This window comes from Zootoca vivipara, chromosome 16 (assembly GCF_965207765.1).
Source record: "Zootoca vivipara chromosome 16, rZooViv2.hap1.1, whole genome shotgun sequence".
Lineage (NCBI taxonomy): Eukaryota > Metazoa > Chordata > Lepidosauria > Squamata > Lacertidae > Zootoca > Zootoca vivipara.
Window position 1 is genome coordinate 33,082,743 of NC_142599.1, and position 20,532 is coordinate 33,103,274.

Here is a 20,532-nt window from a genome sequence, read left to right on the forward strand (position 1 = left end):
GTAAAGCTCCCCTCCGCTCTGGCTGTTACTTAGGGTTGCCATATTTGGAAGAGCAAAAAAGAGATTCTGTGTGTGTGTCTGTCTGTGTGTGTGGTGTGTGTGTCTCAGCTGGGAATCAGGAGCCTCCCAACTGCGTTAGTGCACACACACACAAAACAGAAACAAATAACCCTGAACATTTCTTGTAAATAGTAAAAAATCCCCCCCCCAGACTGAGATGTTGCCCATTGAAAAGAGGACATGTCCGGGGAACCCCAGAGGTATGGCAATCTCATGTCACTTACTAGCAATTAGACTCCTCCTCCTTCTTATGGCAGCTGCCAAGGATTCCCGGTTCTGTGATGGGCAGAGCACGCCTGCTTCTCGGAGAGGGTGGAGGTTCTGGCAAATGCTCCAGCGCGTCACTTGGCTGCTGTACAGATTCTAACGCATCTGACTCCTGCCACTGTTCAATGCTACCTTGCTGCTGTTCTACATCACCCATTGTTTCCCAACTCCCTTCTTCTTCTTTTTCTTCTGTATGACTTGTCTCAAACCAAGATTCTAGGTCCATGCTCTCTCCCCCTTCCTCCTCTCTGGAAGGCTCCTGGGGTGGGTGGGGGTCTCCACCATTCCCCCTTTGGCACTACCCACCATTGGCACACGGCCCCTGGACGGTTTTGCAGAAGGCAATGTGGGTGGCACATAGGTTGGGAAACGCTCCGTATCTTGCGCTGGGTCCTGTCACATTGCAAGGCAGTTGTTGGGTTACTTCAGAGAGAGAGAGAGAGATTTCCTGAAAAGTAGGTCTCAACCCTTCTGCACGTACTGTAGGTGTGACGTCTCTCAAGATTTGAGGAAAGCATCATGAAGACTGTGAGGCTCAGCCTTTTCCTCCTCTTCCTCCTTCAGGTGGTCGCAGATGCCACAGGTGAGTGGAAAGGGCCACTGTACCGTGAGCGCCCTCTGTTTCAGGGAGAGGGGAAGCTGGTCCCTCCAGGTGTTGCTGAAATGCGACTCATGGGAGTCAAAGGACACTGCTGGACTACAACTCCCATCATCCCTGGCCATTGGCCATTCTGACTGGGGCTGATGGGAGCTGGAGTATCAGGCGGCAGAGGAACCAACCCCCCACGGCAAGTTGCCAGGAACGGATAAGACAAGGAAAAGTCCTTACCATCTGCTTTTATTCAATATTTACACACACACACACACACACACACACACACACAGAGAGAGAGAGAATGTTTCGAAGATTATATGTTAAAGTATTGTTCTAAGAAATATAGGCTAATGTGCTTAGGATAAAAAATGTAAAGTATATGCATGAATTGGAAAAGAAAAGAGATAAAAGAAGCACAAACAACAATATATTTGGAGAATGCAAGGATAAATGTGGAGATATTAAAGAAGTCAAATGGGGGAAGAGATGGAGGAGCAGACGTCATCCAGGGATGGGTGGCTGAAGAGGGTTGGGTGGCTAGAGGCGCTCAGGGGTGGAGAACTTGGGAGGTATAGATTAGGTGGGGGGGGGAGGACTATACAACAAGTATATACAGTGGTACCTCACAAGACGAATGCCTCGGCCTTGCACAACGAAAAACTCGCAAGACGAAAGCATCTTGCGATGTTTTCGGCGCTTCGCAAGACAAAGTTTTTTGACAGGGTTTTTTTTTTTGTTTTTTTTGCTGCAGCAAACCGAGCTTTGCAAGACGAAAATCTCGCTAGACAAAGCGGCTCGCGGAACGAATTACTTTTGTCTTGCGAGGCACCACTGTATTTGTTTTCAATGTTTTTGAACTGTGTTTCTTTGTTCTTTTTAAAATTTAATTCCCCCCCCTTTCTGTTGATGTTCTGTTTTTGCTATATTAAATAAATAAATAAATACATGAATAAGAATTTACAGAGAGAGGGTTGGAAATGCGGCCTCTTGGAATAATGGCGCAACCTCGAGTAAATCTCCCCTCCCCTTCTCTCCCACTTCCTCATTCGTCATCCCTTCTACGGGTGGCGCTGAGGCCCCTTTGCTTCTGAGCCATTTGCTCGCCTACTTTTAAGTCTCGCCGGGTTCTGGGAGATGGTGGGTCTGGAATGCTTTCTAGTGATAATGTGTCAGCCAGCTGCTCCGGCTCTGCCTCTTCCTCCTCCTCCTCCTCCTCCTCTCTCATTATTTCCCAACTTTCCCCCTCATCTTCCTCTGAGCTGTGACCTCCCTCAAACCCCTGTTGTAATTCTGAGCTGCCTTCTTCTTCTCTGGAAGAGTCAGGCTGGGGAGGCGGTCTCCACCATTCCTCCTCTGCCCAGTCCCTGACATGGAGTCCTAGAGCACTGCTGAACTACAGCTCCCATGTGCCTCTGAATCCCAAGTGGGTGGAGTGCCCTTGCCACCCTGGTCCTACTTGCAGCCCTCCCATGAAGGTTGGGCCCTGAAGGAGCGTCTCCACCCCCATCGTTCTGCCCGGACACTGAGGTCCAGTGCCGAGGGCCTTCTGGCGGTTCCCTCGTTGTGAGAAGCCAAGTTACAGGGAACCAGGCAGAGGGCCTTCTCGGTAGTGGCGCCAGCCCTGTGGAACGCCCTCCCATCAGATGCCAAAGAGAAAAACAGCTACCAGACTTTTAGAAGACATCTGAAGGCAGCCCTGTTTAGGGAAGCTTTTAGTGTTTAATAGATATTGTATTTTAATATTCTGTTGAAAGCCACCCAGAGTGGCTGGGGAAACTCAGCCAGATGGGCGGGGTATAAACAAACAAACAAACAAACAAACAAACAAACAAACAAACAAATATTATTACTGTGAGAAAAGGGTTCTGGATTAGATGGGACCCCTTTGCTTGCTCCAGTTTGAACAGCACCAATGAAGAGCCCCAAAGAGGACAATAAATGTACATAGAGATTAGTATCTGCTCATCTATAGAGCAGAGGGGGAGAGCTCACTTGGCAGAGCATGGGACTCTAAATTTCAGAGTCATGGGTTCGAGCCCCACGTTGGGCAAAAGATTCCTACATTGCAGGGGGTTGGACTAGATGACCCTCATGGTCCCTTTCAACTTTTCTATTATTCTATTATCATCATCATTATTATTAATAGTAGCATCCTGCCTTTCCGCCTGTATTAACGTAAATTCAGGAAATAACAGACCCTCCAAGTTACCTAATTTCCCAGGGACAGTCCTGGAATTACAGAAGTCCCAGTTTCTGATTTGATCCCAGACTGTTACGCTTGTTGTTTTTGAAGGATGTTCCTATTTTCCTGTCCTCTAGGTTGAGGCCTTGTAGTGTTAATGTTTCCAGTGTGTACAACCAGAATTTCTCATTTTTTGTTTGTTTTTATACCAATGTTGAGGGATCTGTGGGCATCCCTACCTACAGCAGTTATAGCAATTAACTGCAATAGCAATTAACTAATTTATGATTAGCTGCACCCTTCCGAGACCCAGATCAAACTTGCCTGAATTATGATAGGGGGGAAATGTGCATTGCAAAGCATATATCAGTGAAAACAAGATGCAGAAATGCATTAAATTAGGGCCACTTGCCACAAACATCTGTGCTGTTAAGCGAGATTATAGGCACAGATGTGTGTTTTAAGAGAAATGCGAAAGTGATGAAGGATTCTTTTGAGGGCGGATTCTTGAAGAAACGCAGTCTGGTGCGAAAATGTGGTGAGCTGAAATTAAGATTGGGAAAAAAGAGAAACCACAATTATTATTTTGTAATTTGTTGAAATAATACCTCGCCCCTCCTCCCCAAGGGAGCCCAGGGCACAATTTAAAAGCACGAACAGAACAGAAGCATCTTAAAACAGTTAAAACATTCCAAAAGAAATTTATGATAAAAAAATAAAATAAAATACAAACATTCTTAAAGCAGTCTTCTATTTTATATATATAAATCATTTTTATGAAATTTCCCAAATTAACAATTCAATCAAATCACATTAAATCATCCAAATTATACATATCCAATTCTGCCATTTTTTTAAAATTATTATTATTATTATTATTATTATTATTATTATTATTATTTTGGACTTCCCATGCTTCAAGGGTTGGAGGACTCTGATCTTCTCATTTTCACTGCATTTCCTGAATTCACCAATATTCCTTTGTTTCCTTCTGTTATTCTCCTTCATTCTTTCACAGCCTCTGAGTTGTTTCCACAAACAAGTTAAAGTCATTAATATGTTTCTGTGTGGATTTTATATCAATCTGATTCCCTTCCATGGATTTGCAATATCTCCTCAGTCCAACAGTCCTTCGTTGTTGGCAGCCGCCATCTTACATAGTTCCGATAACATTCAGTCTAAGCGTCTGCTCCATAATTTCCCAAGCCGGTTACATGAAACATCAAACATTAGCCTTTCCAGGGGAGTTTTGCCAAATCACATAAGGGTATAGGTAAACCACATATTAGAGGCTTGCCTTCCCCTATGGCTGTTTGTCGTTCTCCAGCTCGGTCCAATATGGCAGGTTTCCAAATTGTTACTACGCCATAACTCACAGAGACGCTGGGAAACCATCCAAGTTTTTAATTAGATTCCATTAGCTGAAGAGATACTCATTCTGTCCAATATCAACAAATTAAAGAATCTTTTGGTCTTCCAAACCGACCAAAAATCAAAGTCTTAATTATTTAATATTTTTATTTCCACACAGTTTATGATTTTTAAAGTCATATCATACCCACGAATACCAACTTTCCGAATTCCATTCTCGTTTGCTATAAGTAATATAAGTAATAAGTAATATAAAGGGTTCTTCTGGGGGTTTTGCCAAGTAAATAATGAAGCAAAATGCCATAATAAAAATGAAAGCTCGGCCCCCCTTTCAGTTCCGTTCCCACATACCAGTCCGATTTTTACCTTCTCTCTCAGTCTTTTTTAGCACCTCAGTGGCTTGATTATTTAGCAGAGTAATTTCTCCCTCCTTGCTTGAAGCATGTCCAGAACTTAAATCCAATTTTGCATCTTAAGTAATGGAACTTGGGCCTCTCTCGGGGACAGCGTCGAGGAGAGCCGGTTCTCGAGGGGGCTTTCCATCCAGGGCCCCCCAACCCCGCCTTCCTTCTGAATTCAGAGCTGGGTTATTGGGCCGCTTCGGATGAAGCAGTGTCTTCCCATACCCCAGGAAGATTTTGGGAGGCTGATTACTCCCATCTCAGCCTCTAATTACCCCTTGGGAGTCAGAGCGATAGAATTTTCAGCCATCTTCCGAAGCGACTCAAGCGGAAGTCCGGCTAAAAGCAGTCTTCCATCCAGGTATCTTGACTTGCCTTCAGTCAGCCAATGCCCTGGCTAAACACATAACCTCCAACATTTCTCCGATGGAAACAGGGGCATCCTAAGGAACTGCGGGACATTCCGGGATCAAAAACAGAAACAGACGGCTTCTGTAAATCCGGGACTGTCCCTGGAAAATAGAGACACTTGGAGGGTCTGTAAACATAGAATCATAGAATCGTAGAGTTGGAAGAAACCACAAGGGCCATCCAGTTCAACCCCCTGCCGAGCAGGAAACACCATCAAAGCATTCTTGACATATGCCTGTCAAGCCTCTGCTTAAAGACCTCCAAAGAAGGAGACTCCACCACACTCCTTGGCAGCAAATTCCACTGCCGAACAGCTCTTACTGTCAGGAAGTTATTCCTAATGTTTAGGTGGAATCTTCTTTCTTGTAGTTTGAATCCGTTGCTCCGTGTCCGCTTCTCTGGAGCAGCAGAAAACAACCTTTCTCCCTCCTCTATATGACATCCTTTGATATATTTGAACATGGCTATCATATCACCCCTTAACCTTCTCTTCTCCAGGCTAAACATACCTGGTTATGACAACCAACAGTTATTGGTTGTTAAATTTGAACAGCAGCTTCATCCATGTTTCCCACTATTCAACAACAACAACAACAACAACGTTAGGGAAGGCCACCTCGGAGCATGTGCAGAGCACCCTCTCTGAAAGGTGCCATTTCCTTCCACCTGCTCAGCTTTGTGTCTTTCCCATCTCTCACCTAGCGAGCTGCCCTTGCGCGGCCAAGCATGTCGGCCCTGGCGCCATGGTGTGCGTCTGCAACGCAACTTACTGCGACATGATGGGCCCCCTCTCCCTCCCGCCCGAGGGCACCTTCGTCAAGTACCTGAGCAGCAAGACTGGCAAGCGCCTGGAGCGAGGGGAAGGGAAGCTTTTGGCAAACAGGAGCTGCTCAGGTAAGGAGGGCCTTCTCTAAACAGGTGGGTTGGAGGAAGAAACCCGCCGCTCCATCAGGCCTCCTCTCCCTCCGCTGTTGCCTGGGAGTAGCCATGCCACCCGACTACCTCAGCGAGAGAGATAGGAAGTGCGGCTTGTAACAAATTGACATAGTTTTTTAAAAAAATTCTTTCTTTTTTTTTAGCCTGGCTTTGCAAGGGTTAAACCCACATGCAGCCTGATTGACTGAACATTCTGATGGAGGCGGGTCTGCTTGGAGCTTAAAAGGAGGGAGGAGCTGTTTTGTCCGTTGGAGAGCGCAAGGGAGTGGGAGCGTGGGTGTTTGCAGGGTCAGGGTAACGGAGGGTTTAGATGAGGAATAAGCAAGTTCCGTGTTACGTGTTTGACAATAATAACTTGTGACAGTAACGAAGCTTGTACACGCATGAATCTTTAAAGCAACCATTATGAATTTGAGTTAAACGTTCATCTTTTATGTGCCAAGGAGAAATCGTCTTTCTTATTTCCAGCACGGTATCGAAAGCAGTATAGGTGGAGGCTCTTTAAAAGACAAAACGTCCCTCAAGAGTGGCGTCAATAGTTTGTGTCCTTGAGTAACACCGGTATAGGCTGAAGGTGGCCGACCCGGTGTGTCACTAAGTTGCCTAAGCGGATAGGCAAGCTTTTAGAGCGAGGGATTGCAAGCTGAGGGAATCTCCTCACTGGGGACAAAGGATGTTAGTCGCACAAACAGCCTCGAGTTTCATAAGATACCTGGCCACGTGTGTTGGAAGCAAACTCCACTTACTAATAAACCCAAGATTGGAGAAGGGTTTATAAATGATCTGTAGGGAAATAGGGAGGTGGATTTTGCCTCAGGATTCCCTAGGAGTTCCTTTAGTAAGTGAGAGAGAAGACGGGTTCCCTAGGTGCTCTTCTAATAATAGAGTAAGAGGGGCAACTGTCGCGCCGTTTTAGCATTGGGTGGAAGGGATCCGTTGAACGGCTCTTCAGCTTTCCCAAAAGCCCAACTCCATCAGGTACTTCTTGTCCCTGAGTAAAGGGTACCCTTGGGTAAAGACGGCCCTGGGAGTCAACGCTCCTGCTCTCAGTCAGGACGGAGGAAGAAGAAGAAGTAGCATCTCTTTCTTACCTCGCCCCACCCCACTGCAATGGACTCAGGGCAATTCTGGGCTGGGTTAGAGGCAATTGGGGGCCGAGATTGGGTGAGAGGGAAGGAGGCTATGAGCAGCTCTAGAAACCTCCTCTTCTCCCAGACCTAACTCACTTCCCCCCTCTCTACTTCCTCTGAAGGGCTCCTGTATTCCTACAATCCCTGTGTTCACTACCAGTGCATTAAAGGTTTTGGTGGCTCTCACACAGACTCGGCCGCGATTAATATCATGCAGTTGTCTCCACCATCCCAAGAGCACCTGCTGCGGTCCTACTTCTCCGAAGACGGTAAGCAAATTCGGAGGTTTGCATTTTGTATTTATTTTTAATCCCTGAATCGATTCACTTAAAGCCCCCCTGCTTCCCTCTCCATCTCGCTGCAGGCATCGAGTACAACCTTTTGCGCTTGCCCATTGGCTGTTCGGACTTCTCCACTCACCCGTACTCTTACGACGACGACTGCCCCAACGACTTTGAGCTGAAATGTTTCAGCCTGGCGCAGGAGGACACCAAGTTCAGAGTGAGTGGAGCAGGCTTGAAAGAGGAGCCCTCTGGTCCCCTCCTGTGTTTCTCCCAGATACAAGCAGCAGACTCCCTTCTCCAAGGGCCAACCTGAGGTCACATTCACACCACAAAAATGAAAGCTTGATGATGCCGCTTTCAACAGCCACAAAAGGCTTCTGGGTGCCCCTAAGAACTCTCAGCACCCTTTAAAAAAAACTGCAGTTCAGGCTTGTTTTACAACAACGAAGAGCTAAAGTTACAACGAGAAATTTTGTTTTAAAAACTGAAATGTAGCTGTGTGGAACAGCCACAGGACAGTTTGTGAAAATTCACCAGCATTTTAAGATATATTTTTCCTAAAGTACAGTCATACCTTGGATCCTGAACGCCTTGCGAGTCAAACGTTTTGGCTCTCGAACGCTGCAAACCCAAAAGTGAGCGTTCCGGTTTGCGAATGATCTTTTGGAAGCCGAACACCCAGTGTGGCTTCCGTGGCTTCCGAACGTTTTGGAAGTTGAACGGACTTTTCAACTTCTGAGGTACACATTTATGCAAGTAGATTTCCCTAACATAATGCATTTCTGTACGTATCTTATTTTCATGAATGTGTACATATACATATAATATACATATGCATATATGTATATGTATATGTACACATATGTATACAATATGCATTTCCCACCCCAACATTTTCCCCTAATAGACACATTTTGATAAACGTTATTTGGTTGGAGAACCCCACTGCAAATTTCAGAGAAGTTCCAACAGATAATTCTCTGACTCAGCCCATGTGAATTAGTGTGTGTTGAAACACAAACCAAACTGGATTTTGCCTCCATCCCTACACACACCCTAAAACCACAAATTCCCTCAGTCCACAGGGGGTTCTGCAATTCCTCCAGAGGCTACTCAGAATAGGAGAGCCTGGCCAATGGGGTGACTTTTTGTGGGGCTGGGGATGTTGCCAGACCCCCAAACCCAACCTGGAAGTCTCCAGGGGTTTTCCTGCTCACCCCTACCCCCAGGTGGATGAGAGCCCAATCTCCACCCAGCCTCCCTAAGCAGGTTAAGAAGCAAGGATTCCCTCCCTTTAGCTGAGGTTTGCGTCCATTTCCATCCAGCGATGTAAATTCCTCGTTTGTTTAGACCTGGCTTCCTCAACCTCGGCCTCCAGATGTTTTTGGCCTACAACTCCCATGATCCCTAGATAGCAGGTCAGGGATGCTGGGAAATGTAGTCTCAAAGCATCTGGAGGGATCAGGGATGCTGGGAATTGTAGTCTCAAAACATCTGGAAGGCCGAGGTTGGTTGAGGAAGCCTGGTTTAGACGCTGCATTTTCAATTTTCATTTTCAAGAACTTCCTGACAGTAAGAGCTGTTCGGCAGTGGAATTTGCTACCAAGGAGTGTGGTGGAGTCTCCTTCTTTGGAGGTCTTTAAGCAGAGGCTTGACAGCCATATGTCAAGAATGCTTTGATGGTGTTTCCTGCTTGGCAGGGGGTTGGACTGGATGGCCCTTGTGGTCTCTTCCAACTCTATGATTCTAATTTGAATTCCATGCCCCCAGAGACTGTGCTCCATGCTTAACCTGCCCTGCTTGGTGACGTCGCTGGGGCTGGCCCCCTAGGCCTCAGGTACTGGGCCCTAATATCTCCCCATCCACTCTCCCCGTAGATCCCTCTCCTTCAACGCATGCTGGCCTTATCTAAGGCACCCCTCTCCCTTGTTGCCAGTCCGTGGACTAGCCCTGGCTGGATGAGGCTCAACGGCAACGTGGAAGGCAAATCGAGGCTGAAGGGCAAAGCCGGAGACATGTACCACAAAACGTGGGCCCGCTACTTCGTCAGGTAACAACCAATTGTCCGCCAACGCACATGCGCACACACGCTCTTTGGAGAAAGGGAGGGTGGGATGATTAATGCCATAGACCTGTGCCCTGGAGCTGCTTCAAACAGTCCAACGCTGGCACCCCGACCCCAAATTCAGACGTGGGGGAAGAGCATGCAATCCCAAATTACCCCAACAAGAACTTGGGGGGGGGAACCCAGGGACGCACTCAGCAGAAGGAGCCGGGGGGGGGGGTTCCCCAGAATAACAAGGGTGACTTATTGCAATTTGAGCGGATCATGCTGCTGTCTATGTGGTAATTCTACTTTACAGAGTTGCGTGGAATTTGTTTGACCCTGTTTAGTAGTTCTCTTTTTCTCTCGAGAAAAGGCTGTGCGGGATACTTGGCTTAGAGCCGTGGTTCCCAACATGGGGCACAGGCCCCATAGGGGGGCAATTTGTTTTTTAGAGGGGGGGGATTCGAGAATGAGTTATTAACAGTAAATGGGCTTTTAGGCTTCCTCCACATGAATAGGAGTTCACTTTTTTAATAATAAGAATTATATGTCAGGATAATAATAATAATAATAATACCCCGCCCATCTGGCTGGGTTTCCAGAGCCTCTCTGGGTGGCTCCCAACAGGATATTAAAAGCACAATAAAACATAAAACATTAAAAACTTCCCTTCAGATGTCTTCTAAAAGTCTGTGTATCTGAAGAAGTGTGCATGCACACGAAAGCTAATACCTATGACAAACTTAGTTGGTCTCTAAGGTGCTACTGGAAGGTGTTTTTTTGTTTGTTCTGAAAGTCAGATAGTTGTTTATTTCCTTGACATCTGCTTAGGTGGGGCATGGCGGGGGGAAAAGGTTGGGAACCACTGGTTTAGAGTTTAGAAGACCGCACCGACTTTGACTCGGCATATTTGTCCTTGTCAGATTGAATGTACAAAGCGGGTGGATAATAACTTGTGTCTCTGAAACACGTTTACATGAATTCTTATCTGAGACCGGCTAACATTTGCAGACTGACTCTGAGGCACACGGTGGCATGCAAACCACACACCAGTTAAAACTCACTCAGTGGTCAATAGCTGAGCTAACTGAAAAAACTGCCTTCTGTGGTGCGACATCCTTATGCTACAGCATTAACCCTTTGCGTGGTATTTTGGATGCACCGTTCTCACAGTTTAAAGCTCTAAACAACACAGGCTGCCTCCTTCCTTACAGGCCCTCTTGGGTAGGGTTGCCATACGTCCAGAATTTTCTGGACAAAGCCCAGAATACTGCAGTCGGAGGCAGTGCCGTCGGAGGCAATTTTCGTTTAAAATAGCTCAACAACTTTGCAAAAGGTCGGATTTTCACTGTTGGAAAAATAGCAACCCTCGTAGGTGGCAGCCTCAGAGAGGGCCTTCTCTGTGGCAGCCCCTAAATTGTGGAAGTTCCTGCCCACAGAGATCCAAGTGGAAATTTCATTATACAGCTTCTGTCAAATTCTGAGGACACATCTCTTTGCCCTGGCTTTTGACACTTGAGCTGTATATTTTTAGGACCCACCTTTTTCAAGTTTTTTTCAAACTGTTTTTAATATTGTGTTTTAATGTTGTAACCCGCTTTGGGAACTTAGGGTGAAGGGTAGTTAAAATAATAATAATAATAATAATAATAATAATAATAATAATAATAATAATAATATACCTCATCTGGCTGGGTCTCTCCAGCTGCTCTAGGTGCATACCTGCCAAGTTCGGGACCTAAAGATCCGGGATCGGCAGCGCGCACATGACCAGAAGTTGCGTGACGCAACTTCCGGTGGCGCTTTGCCCTTCTATGGGCACCAGAAAATGACGGCGCCAGCGCCAGAAGTCGCTTCCGCGCATGACCGGAAGCACGTAAAAGCGACTTCCGGCGCCGGCGCCGGCATTTTCTTATGCCCATAGAAGGGCAAATCGCCACCAGAAGTCGCGTCACGCAACTTCCGGTCATGCGCAAAAGCGACTTCCGGCGCCAGCGCCGCCATTTTCTGGTGCCCATAGAAGGGCAAAGCGGCACCAGAAAAATGGCCGCCGGGCCGAAACCGATTTAAGGGACAATACCGGGATTTTAACCTAAACGGGAGACCGCCGGGAAACGGTAAGAAAAAGGGGTTTTCCCGGCGGATACGGGATACTTGGCAGCTATGTCTAGGTGGCTTACAGTATATATAAAAACATAGTAAAATGTTATTATTATATCCACTACATGGTGTATATTTGATGATGTGATAATATTCACATCTGATGTGAAATATTCAAGTGGGCAGGTCACATTGCAACATTCTGCCTCCTGGTTGAAAAACATACACAGATCAACTGCACTATAAATGTACATCACGACCTCTAGTGCCACCATCTATTAGTTTCAAAATAAATTACACTGCAGAAGTACAACTTGGGCATTTGTGTATCGAGGTCACAGGACATCCCCCCAATTAATCACACATCACACAGCAAATTTAAGTTTAAGGTTTTTGGCATTATTTTGGCCACAACTTTATTTAAAATACAACCAAATGTGAGTGGTTGCTTAGGCATTGGTTCATCCATCTGTCCCCTGCCCTGGGACAGATCTGACATCCCTAGCCGTCTAGGGAAGTCAAGAGTTGAACACCCCTTGAGAGAGGATGGAGCAGTGTGTCAGGCCCTTCACCCATAGCTGCCAGGTCTCCCGTTTTTCGCAGGAAACCCCCGTATTTTAAACCGTTTCCCGCTGGCAGCCCAGATTGGAAAAAATCCCATAAATCCCCCGGATTTCAGTACTTGCCCAGGAGGCTCCTTCTGCGCATGTCTGGACCGATTTCGGGTGCTCTGCCCATGTCTGGGCACTGGAAATCGGGCAGAGCAGCACCGGAAGTCGCTTCTGAGCATGTCTGAGCAGCAGCAAGAACAACAACAAGAACTACTACTACTACTACTACTAATAATAATAATAATCTGCAGTAAGGAAGGTTATATGCCCATTACCAACAAAACTTTAAATTCTAAAGGGTGAAGGCCTCCATTAGGACTTTTAAGCCCAAAGTCCAGGATTACTCAACTGCCCCACTGCATCTTTGTAAGCAAAAGGACTAGAAACTTTAAATTGAAAGCTGAACATTTGGGGACGGGGTAGAAAATCCCTGAGACCCTCGCAACCCCCTCCCAAACCATAGCTCTGGCCCTTTTCATGTAATGGTAAGTGCAAGACTGGGCGCCGGGGCTAACACCCTCTCTCTCTTTCTTCCATCTGTTGGGATCCAGGTTCCTGGATGAATATGCCAGACACAACATCACCTTCTGGGCAGTGACACCTCAGAACGAGCCCTTCAGTGCTCTCCTCATGCCCAGTGGCGACTTCCCCGTCAACCGCTATAATGCCGAAGAGGAGCGAGACTTCATCGTCCTAGACCTGGGCCCTGAGCTGGCCGCCAGCTCCCACAAAGATGTCCTGCTCATCATGCTTGATGACCAGAGGGCCGACATCCTCAACTGGGCCAAAGTGGTAGGTCCCCAGTTCACTACCTCCCATTAAAACGCTGCTCGGTCGCGGCTGTTCAAAGCCGTGCCGTAGTGCTTGAAATGTATGGTGGGAACGTGGCTTTGCCTTTGTTGGCTCCACCTAAAATTGGCTCTGGGTCCGCCTGCTGTTTGGCTCCCTGGCGTCCGCCTCCACCAGATCCCAATGGGCATGGCGATCTGAAAAGCCAGTTTGCCATCCAAACTGATCCCACCAATGTGACCCACATTTTAAGCTGAGAAATTCAAGATGTTACTGGCTGGGGGGAAGCGAGAGGCACAGAAATACTCTGTACATGTTCAGAGGGGCTACTGCCACCTCTTCATTCCCTCACACATGACTAGGCGGGACCAGCCCTCCTTCCCTTTCCTCCTGCCCTTCTCCCACCCACCATGGCCGCTGCTTCCAATCTGCACCGTGGCCCTTTTAAGCCCATGCCCTTCTGTCTTGCTCTGTCTCTCTGCCTCCCGCTCCCGGTGGAGCCCTGGCGAATGACATCATCAGGCTGTGTTGCCCTGTCTGGAGCTGGCAACTATATTTGTGAGGGGCTGAGAGAATCCATGTGTATTGGATCACAAGCAGCTGCTCCAAATCTTGCTGCTCCAAAATGCCTCCAAAAACCTTGACGTAATAAAAAGAACAATGGGAGGATGACATAGGCTATGAGATTAACCGAACCCAATGGACTAGAATGTGGTCTAAACCTCCCTTTAAATCCATATCAGTGAAAAGGAAAGAACTCACTCTGAAACTCACTTACAGATGTTACCTAATACCAAGGATACTAGCACTAATATGCCCAGGAACCTCACCAAATTGCTGGAGACACAGGCACATAGCTCCACATGTGGTGGGAATGTCCCAAAATCCAACTCTTCTGGACAGCTATCATTTAAGAAAGATGAAAAATAACTAAGCAAGTATTAGAGGTCACCCCAGAACTGGTCCTACTAAACATGTTCTAAGATAATAAAGCCCGCTCACATCACAAAGAACTCATAACCCGCCTACTCTCGGCAGCCAGAAACATCATAGCCAGACACTAGAGAGACTTGGCAGGAGTCATCATGGACCAATGGTATCAAATAGTATGGGAAACAGCCTTATTAGAAAAACTAACCAATAAACAGAAACAGACAAGGGGACAAATAGAAGAGGATGCCTTAATCCCAGTATGGCTCCCCTTCATCACATACATAGCCCAACAAGAATCCACCAACAGCGTACAAATAAATTTGGCTAACCTGATTCAAACACACACACACAGACAAATCTCACTACAGCCAACCAAAGACAACCAACCACACCCTAGGCCACCCCCAACCTCTCTCACCACCAAGGAAACACAACGAGCGAATAGTAAGAGAACCCACACAAGTGACGCTGACACAAAACTCCATACATAGAGGAAGAAGAAGAGTTTGGATTTGGTACCCCACTTTATCACTACCCGAAGGAGTCTCAAAGCGACTAACATTCTCCTTTCCCTTCCTCTCCCACAACAAACACTCTGTGAGGTGAGTGAGGCTGAGAGACTTCAGAGAAGTGTGACTAGCCTAAGGTCACCCAGCAGCTGCATGGGGAGGAGTGGAGACGCGAACCCGGTTCCCCAGATTAGGAGTCTACCGCTCTTAACCACTACACCACACTGGCTCCTACACTAAGTAGAAGAATAGAAACATAACCACCCCACCCCACCCCACTCACCATTCCCTCTCTCTCCCCCTCTTTTATTCCTAACCCAACATAAAATAAAAAAAGCAAGCACTTACCTTGGAGACTCTGCCTGGCCTCTGTGATTGGCCGCTGTCACCGCTCTCTCCCTCGCAGTGATTTCAAGTCAGAAGTTGTGGTGGCTTTATGAATTCCAGGACCTCCCTGGCAAAACTGGGGCAGTTGAGGGGTATGCAGCCATACCCAATCATTTTGGAACACTGCTTTTGACTCGGCACTCTGTCTTCTCTTTTGCCTGAGCAAGGGAAAACACATCTTTAAAGCCCTATGCAGCTTAGGACCCTCGTACCTACGGAACCGCCTCTCCTGGTATGCCCTGCAGAGGACCTTAAGGTCAACAAATAACAAAATTTTGGAGATCCCGAGCCATAAGGTGGTTAGACTGGTCTCAACTAGGGTCAGGGCCTTTTCAGTACTGGCCCCGAGTCGGTGGAACACTCTCACAGGAGACCAGGGCCCTGCGGGATTTGACACCTTTCCGCAGGGCCTGCAAGATGGAGCCGTTCCGCCTGGCCTTTGGGCTGGACTCAGTCTGACCCCTATGTTTTCCTCCCTTATGGTTTTGATTTGGGCTACTTCAAAATGAGGCTGCATTTTTAAATTTTTAAACTTAAACCGTATCTTAACCCATATTTTAATTAATTGTTTTTCTTTCTTTTATGTCTTATTGTAATTTTACTGGTGTCAGCCGCCCTGAGCCCAGTTTTGACTGGGGAGGGCGGGGTATAAATAAATTATTATTATTATTATTATTATTATTATTATTATTATTATTATTATTATTAGCCTGCCATTAACTTTAAGGTGGAGTGGAGGCGTGGGAGGCAATATTTTTAAATTGCCCCTGCCCACTGCACAAGCCAAGGGATAGGCAAAGGACACTTGAATTCCTTCCTCCCTGGTGCAAATAAGAATGAAAGCTTTTGCCCTCCCCCCCCTCCCTTTGGCAGATCCTTGGAAACAGCAGTTCCGCCAGGTACGTGGCAGGCATCGGAATCCACTGGTACTTCGATCCCATAACCCTTCCGAGCCTGACTCTGGAGGCCACACACTCCCTCTTCCCCAATTACTTCCTGCTCTACACAGAATCTTGTAACGGTTATGGGCCGACTGACGTGGATGTCGACCTCGGGAGCTGGGACCGGGGCGTCAAATATAGCCAGAGTATCTTGGAGGTAAGGTGCTGCTACCCTTGGGCCCACCATGGCAGTAACCTGAGAAGAGGGGGCTTTCAGAAAATCTTCATCTGAGGGGTGGGGGTGGCCGAACGCACTGCGGTGCCCACGCAGGTTAAGGCTGGATCTACACTCATGTTTTTTAACGTTAAGGGAGGGTTAATAAATGGTTTCAGTAAAATAGGTGGACACACGACATCCTACCTCTTTACGTTCGTAATGTGTTCTTACCTTGATGGGGAAAAGCCAAGGTACAAAACATTTTAATTAACACATGTGCCCTGTGAGGTTTTAGAACGACATACAGCGGAACCTCGTTTTTCTAATGTAATCCATTCTGGAAGACTGTCCGACTTCCAAAATGTTTGAAAACCGAGGAGCGATGGGCAGTCGGCAAAATGCATTGAGAAAAAAAGAAAAACACGCAGCGGAAGACGTTCAACTTCTGAGGCTCATTTGAAAATGGAAGCAATCACTTATGGGTTTAGGGCATTCAGCTTCCGAGACACTTGAAAACCGAGGTTCCGCTGTATCTAATATCATTATAATAGCAGGAATTAACGCTAAACCGGGTCAGTGTAGATCTAGCCCTGGATGGAAGTGGTTTTGGGGAGGAATCGGGCAGAAGTATTTTCCCAGAGATGGGACCCCCAGGACCTCTTGCAGGCAAAGGGCCACCCCCTCCTCCCCGCCACCTCCCCGGCTGACCTTTGCCCTTTGAACCCTTGCAGAACATCAGCAAGCATATTGTGGGTTGGATCGACTGGAACCTGGCCCTGGATATGCGCGGGGGACCCAACTTCATTAAAAACTTTGTGGACAGCCCGATCATCGTGAATGCTGCAAAAGACGAATTCTACAAGCAGCCCATGTTCTACCACTTAGCTCATTTCAGGTAAGGCTTCAGAGGGTGACTTTGGCTGTAACTGCCCACTGAGGATGCCCCTGAAGGTAATGGGGGGGCAGCGAAGGAGCTCCGTGGCACTGGCATAATGTACCTTTTCACATAGCTATCTTGCTTCTGGTAATTGCAACAATTAAAGCTTAATTAAAAATGCTAATTGCCATAATTATCTTGGGCTGTTAACGCTGTGCATGGCCCCATCGTAGGCTCAGGTTCCTATATAGAGTGGTGCCTTGCTTAACGAATGCCCTGTTTAACGAAATTTCCGCTTAACGAAAGGATTTTTCGAGCGGAGGTTGCCTCGCTAGACGAATTCATTTTATGAAAAATTCGTCTAGCGAATCGCGGTTTCCCATAGGAATGCATTGAAATTCACTTAATGCGTTCTTGTGGGCAAAAAAAAAAAATGCATTCCTATGGGATTCGCTAGACGAATTTTCCATTATAAGAAAAGACCCGTGGAACGAATTAAATTCGTCTAGTGAGGCACCACTGTATGTGTAAACAAACCCTATATCAGTCTCCCTCGTTGCCAAAAAGAAACACGAACCCCTTGGAGATTGGGGTGGCATGGAACAATACACACATTCAGAAAGAAATGTCAGTTTGCATTTCTTAGTAATGAAAGTATTGATCGGATGTGTAGAGATCTTTCCTATTCTAATTAATTCAAGAGGGTTCTGGAAGCTTCTGGAAGCTTCTCTGTGTGAAAGAAACAAGCAGAAGGTTCTTGATGTTTGGGTTATTCCTTCAGAGAAGCTGAGTACAGCTGGCTTGAATTGGTTCTCTTATCTCTTTCTGACAAGGTCATGCTGACTATAAAAATAGGCCAGAAGGACCCTGGGTTTGACTCTATCTATCTATCTATCTATCTATCTATCTATCTATCTATCTATCTATCTATCTATCTATCTATCTCTTTTCCTTCCGGTGTGGTGTTCTGTACATAGTATGCTATAGTGTTAAGGTTCAGTCTTATTATAAATTATTGGAATTTTCAAGTTAAGTCTGCTGCAACTGGATTTCTTATGGACAGGGCCAATCCTGAAAGTATTGGATTTGTGACCATTATGCTCATTTGCCTTCAGTAGCAGTAAAGCTCTGCTGGATGAAATATTAATTGCCTCTGGCCTATTTTTGGGGAATCCTGCAATGTGTTTAAGATGTTACTCTGCTAACTATACATCTTAAGTTCTGCTCTGGATCAATACTGAGTAGTATTTCAAAGACAAGATATACTGGGGGCTGCTGCTCCTGGTTGCTACTGCCTACCCCTTGGCCCTTCTCCTACCCCTGACCAAACCCCTCCCTCCCTTCACCCCTCACCCACCCCCTTGACTCCCCCTACCCCACGCACCCCAACTGTACTTTTTTATGCAGATGCGAAGATATACCGATGACACGTGGTTGCCGTATAGAGCACGCCGTTGATCCTCTTTCCCCGCCACCCTCCTCCTAATTTCTCTTTTCTCTCCCCAGCAAGTTCATCCCGGAAGGCTCCGTCCGAGTCTTGCTGGCTTGCAACAGCCTCCTGGGCAATTGCCAACTACAGACCGAGGGCTTCTTACGCCCGGATGGCGTGGCAGTGGTGGTTGTGCTTAATAAGTGAGTGCGCAGCCTTGGGGAAGGAAGATCAGGTTGCCTGGCCGTCAGCATGAATTTGTTAGAAGGAAGTTGATGGATTCGTTAGAATCATTTAAGTTGAGCAATGCAGTCTGGCTTGCCCAGATTGGATTATTCCTGGTTAATTCCCCTTTCTTTCCCTCTTAAAAATAATAGCAACACGGCAGTCTTCTTTAATTAAATAATGGTACAGTTTACCAGACGCAGGTGGCACTGTGGGTTAAACCACAGAGCCTAGGGCTTGCTGATCAGAAGGTCGGCGGTTCGAATCCCCGCGACGGGGTGAGCTCCCGTTGCTTGGTCCCAGCTCCTGCCAACCTAGCAGTTCAAAAGCACGTCAAAGTGCAAGTAGATAAATAGGTACCGCTACAGCAGGAAGGTAACCGGCATTTCTGTGTGCTGCTCCGGTTAACCAGAAGCGGCTTAGTCATGCTGGCCACATGACCTGGAAGCTGTACGCCGGCTCCCTCGGCCAATAACGCGAGATGAGCGCCGCAACCCCAGAGTCGGTGACAATTGGACCTAATGGTCAGGGGTCCCTTTACCTTTACAGTTTACTTACATTCAGTTCACAGCAGTATCCTGAAGGCAGGCTTTAATCTTGTGGTTACAGTTACATTTGCAGAGAAAGAAGTCTGAGCTAGGCCTCAGACTTTCTACCTTGTGGCTTCCATCCTGTGTAAGGATGAGCCTTGTGCTGCTGGCTAAGAGCCAGCAGAGAGGAAGATAGCAAAAGAGAAAATGGAAAAAGGCGAAAAGAGGTAGACGGCTGTGTGGCTAGCTCTTTTATAGGGTCTGCTGGGTTCACGCCCATCTACCTGGTCAAACACAGGGGGAGGGTGCTCCGGAACAGGTATGACAAGAAGTCCTCCCTGTCTGGAGCAACATTCCCCTGTGTGTCCACCCTAGGAAACAGGACATGTTGTATTTGACTGCTACAGTGATGATTCATCCCACAGAGCCCCACGTTGGGCTAAAGATTCCTGCATTGTAGGGGGTTGGGATGGATGACCCTCATGGTCCCTTCCCGCTCTACAATTCTGTGGTGATAATCTATGACCTAGGAGACCCATGGAACCCACGCTACAGCTTGAGGCTGGCTGCTGCTGGGCTGTGGATTTCAAGCTGAATGCACAGTCTTCTTAACAGTGATAAACAAATATTAAAGATGGAGACTCAAGCCTCATCCTGGCTCTCTAGAATGGGCCAGACAAACTTGAAAGCTTCAGTTCCGCCCTGGAGATCTGGCAACCCTTCCTCTTGTTGAAAGCAAGGCGGAGATGCCAGGGATTGAACTGTAGGACCCCTTGCATGCCCAATCTGCCCATTTCCCAGTAGTGCAGAAATCCACCAGGAAGCCTGGGGCAAACCAGCCAGATGGGTGGGTTATAAATAATGAAATTATTAAAATATATATAATATTCCTAAGAGCACCCCTACCTTTTCCTGGCAACTCTGTTGGGGATAGGGGTGGTTCTGTGCCCCGCGCCATCCCAACCCCTGACTCAGACCTTTCCTCTGTCCTCCAGGTGTTTCCGGAGTGTGCCTTTCAGCATCTCAGATGATCAGCTTGGCTACATTGAGGATGTTGCTCCGTCCAACTCCATCCAGACTTACCTGTGGAAGACTTCCGGTGCCTGCCTCAGAGGAAAGGGGCAAAGGAAATGCCTTCTCCCCACAAGGTGACCCGGAAGCAGCCTCAATCTTCCCCCTGCCTCACCCTGCAAACCTAAAGATCATGGATAGAGCCTGATTGCTGTCAGGCTTTGGGGAATTTGATCCCTCGCCCAGTGGCAGTAAATAAGCAGATCAAATGAAAGGAGCATCCTTACCAGTTAGTTCTTTAATAATCACAGCGAGAGACAAAGGAATGCATATCTCTCTAGAAATGGTG

General features: G+C 47.0%; 1 protein-coding gene across 1 annotated transcript; it reads left to right on the forward strand.

Moving 5' to 3' along the window:
* The first annotated feature begins 258 nt into the window (after positions 1-258).
* On the forward strand, positions 259-20,466 carry LOC118075962 (lysosomal acid glucosylceramidase). Its single transcript, XM_035098400.3, has 10 exons — positions 259-910; positions 5,990-6,181; positions 7,476-7,622; positions 7,718-7,854; positions 9,515-9,687; positions 12,947-13,187; positions 15,887-16,111; positions 16,843-17,006; positions 18,495-18,620; positions 20,168-20,466. The coding sequence occupies exons 1-10, from the start codon at positions 847-849 to the stop codon at positions 20,322-20,324; spliced, it is 1,626 nt and encodes a 541-aa protein (XP_034954291.1). The 5' UTR covers positions 259-846; the 3' UTR covers positions 20,325-20,466.
* Positions 20,467-20,532: the final 66 nt, after the last annotated feature.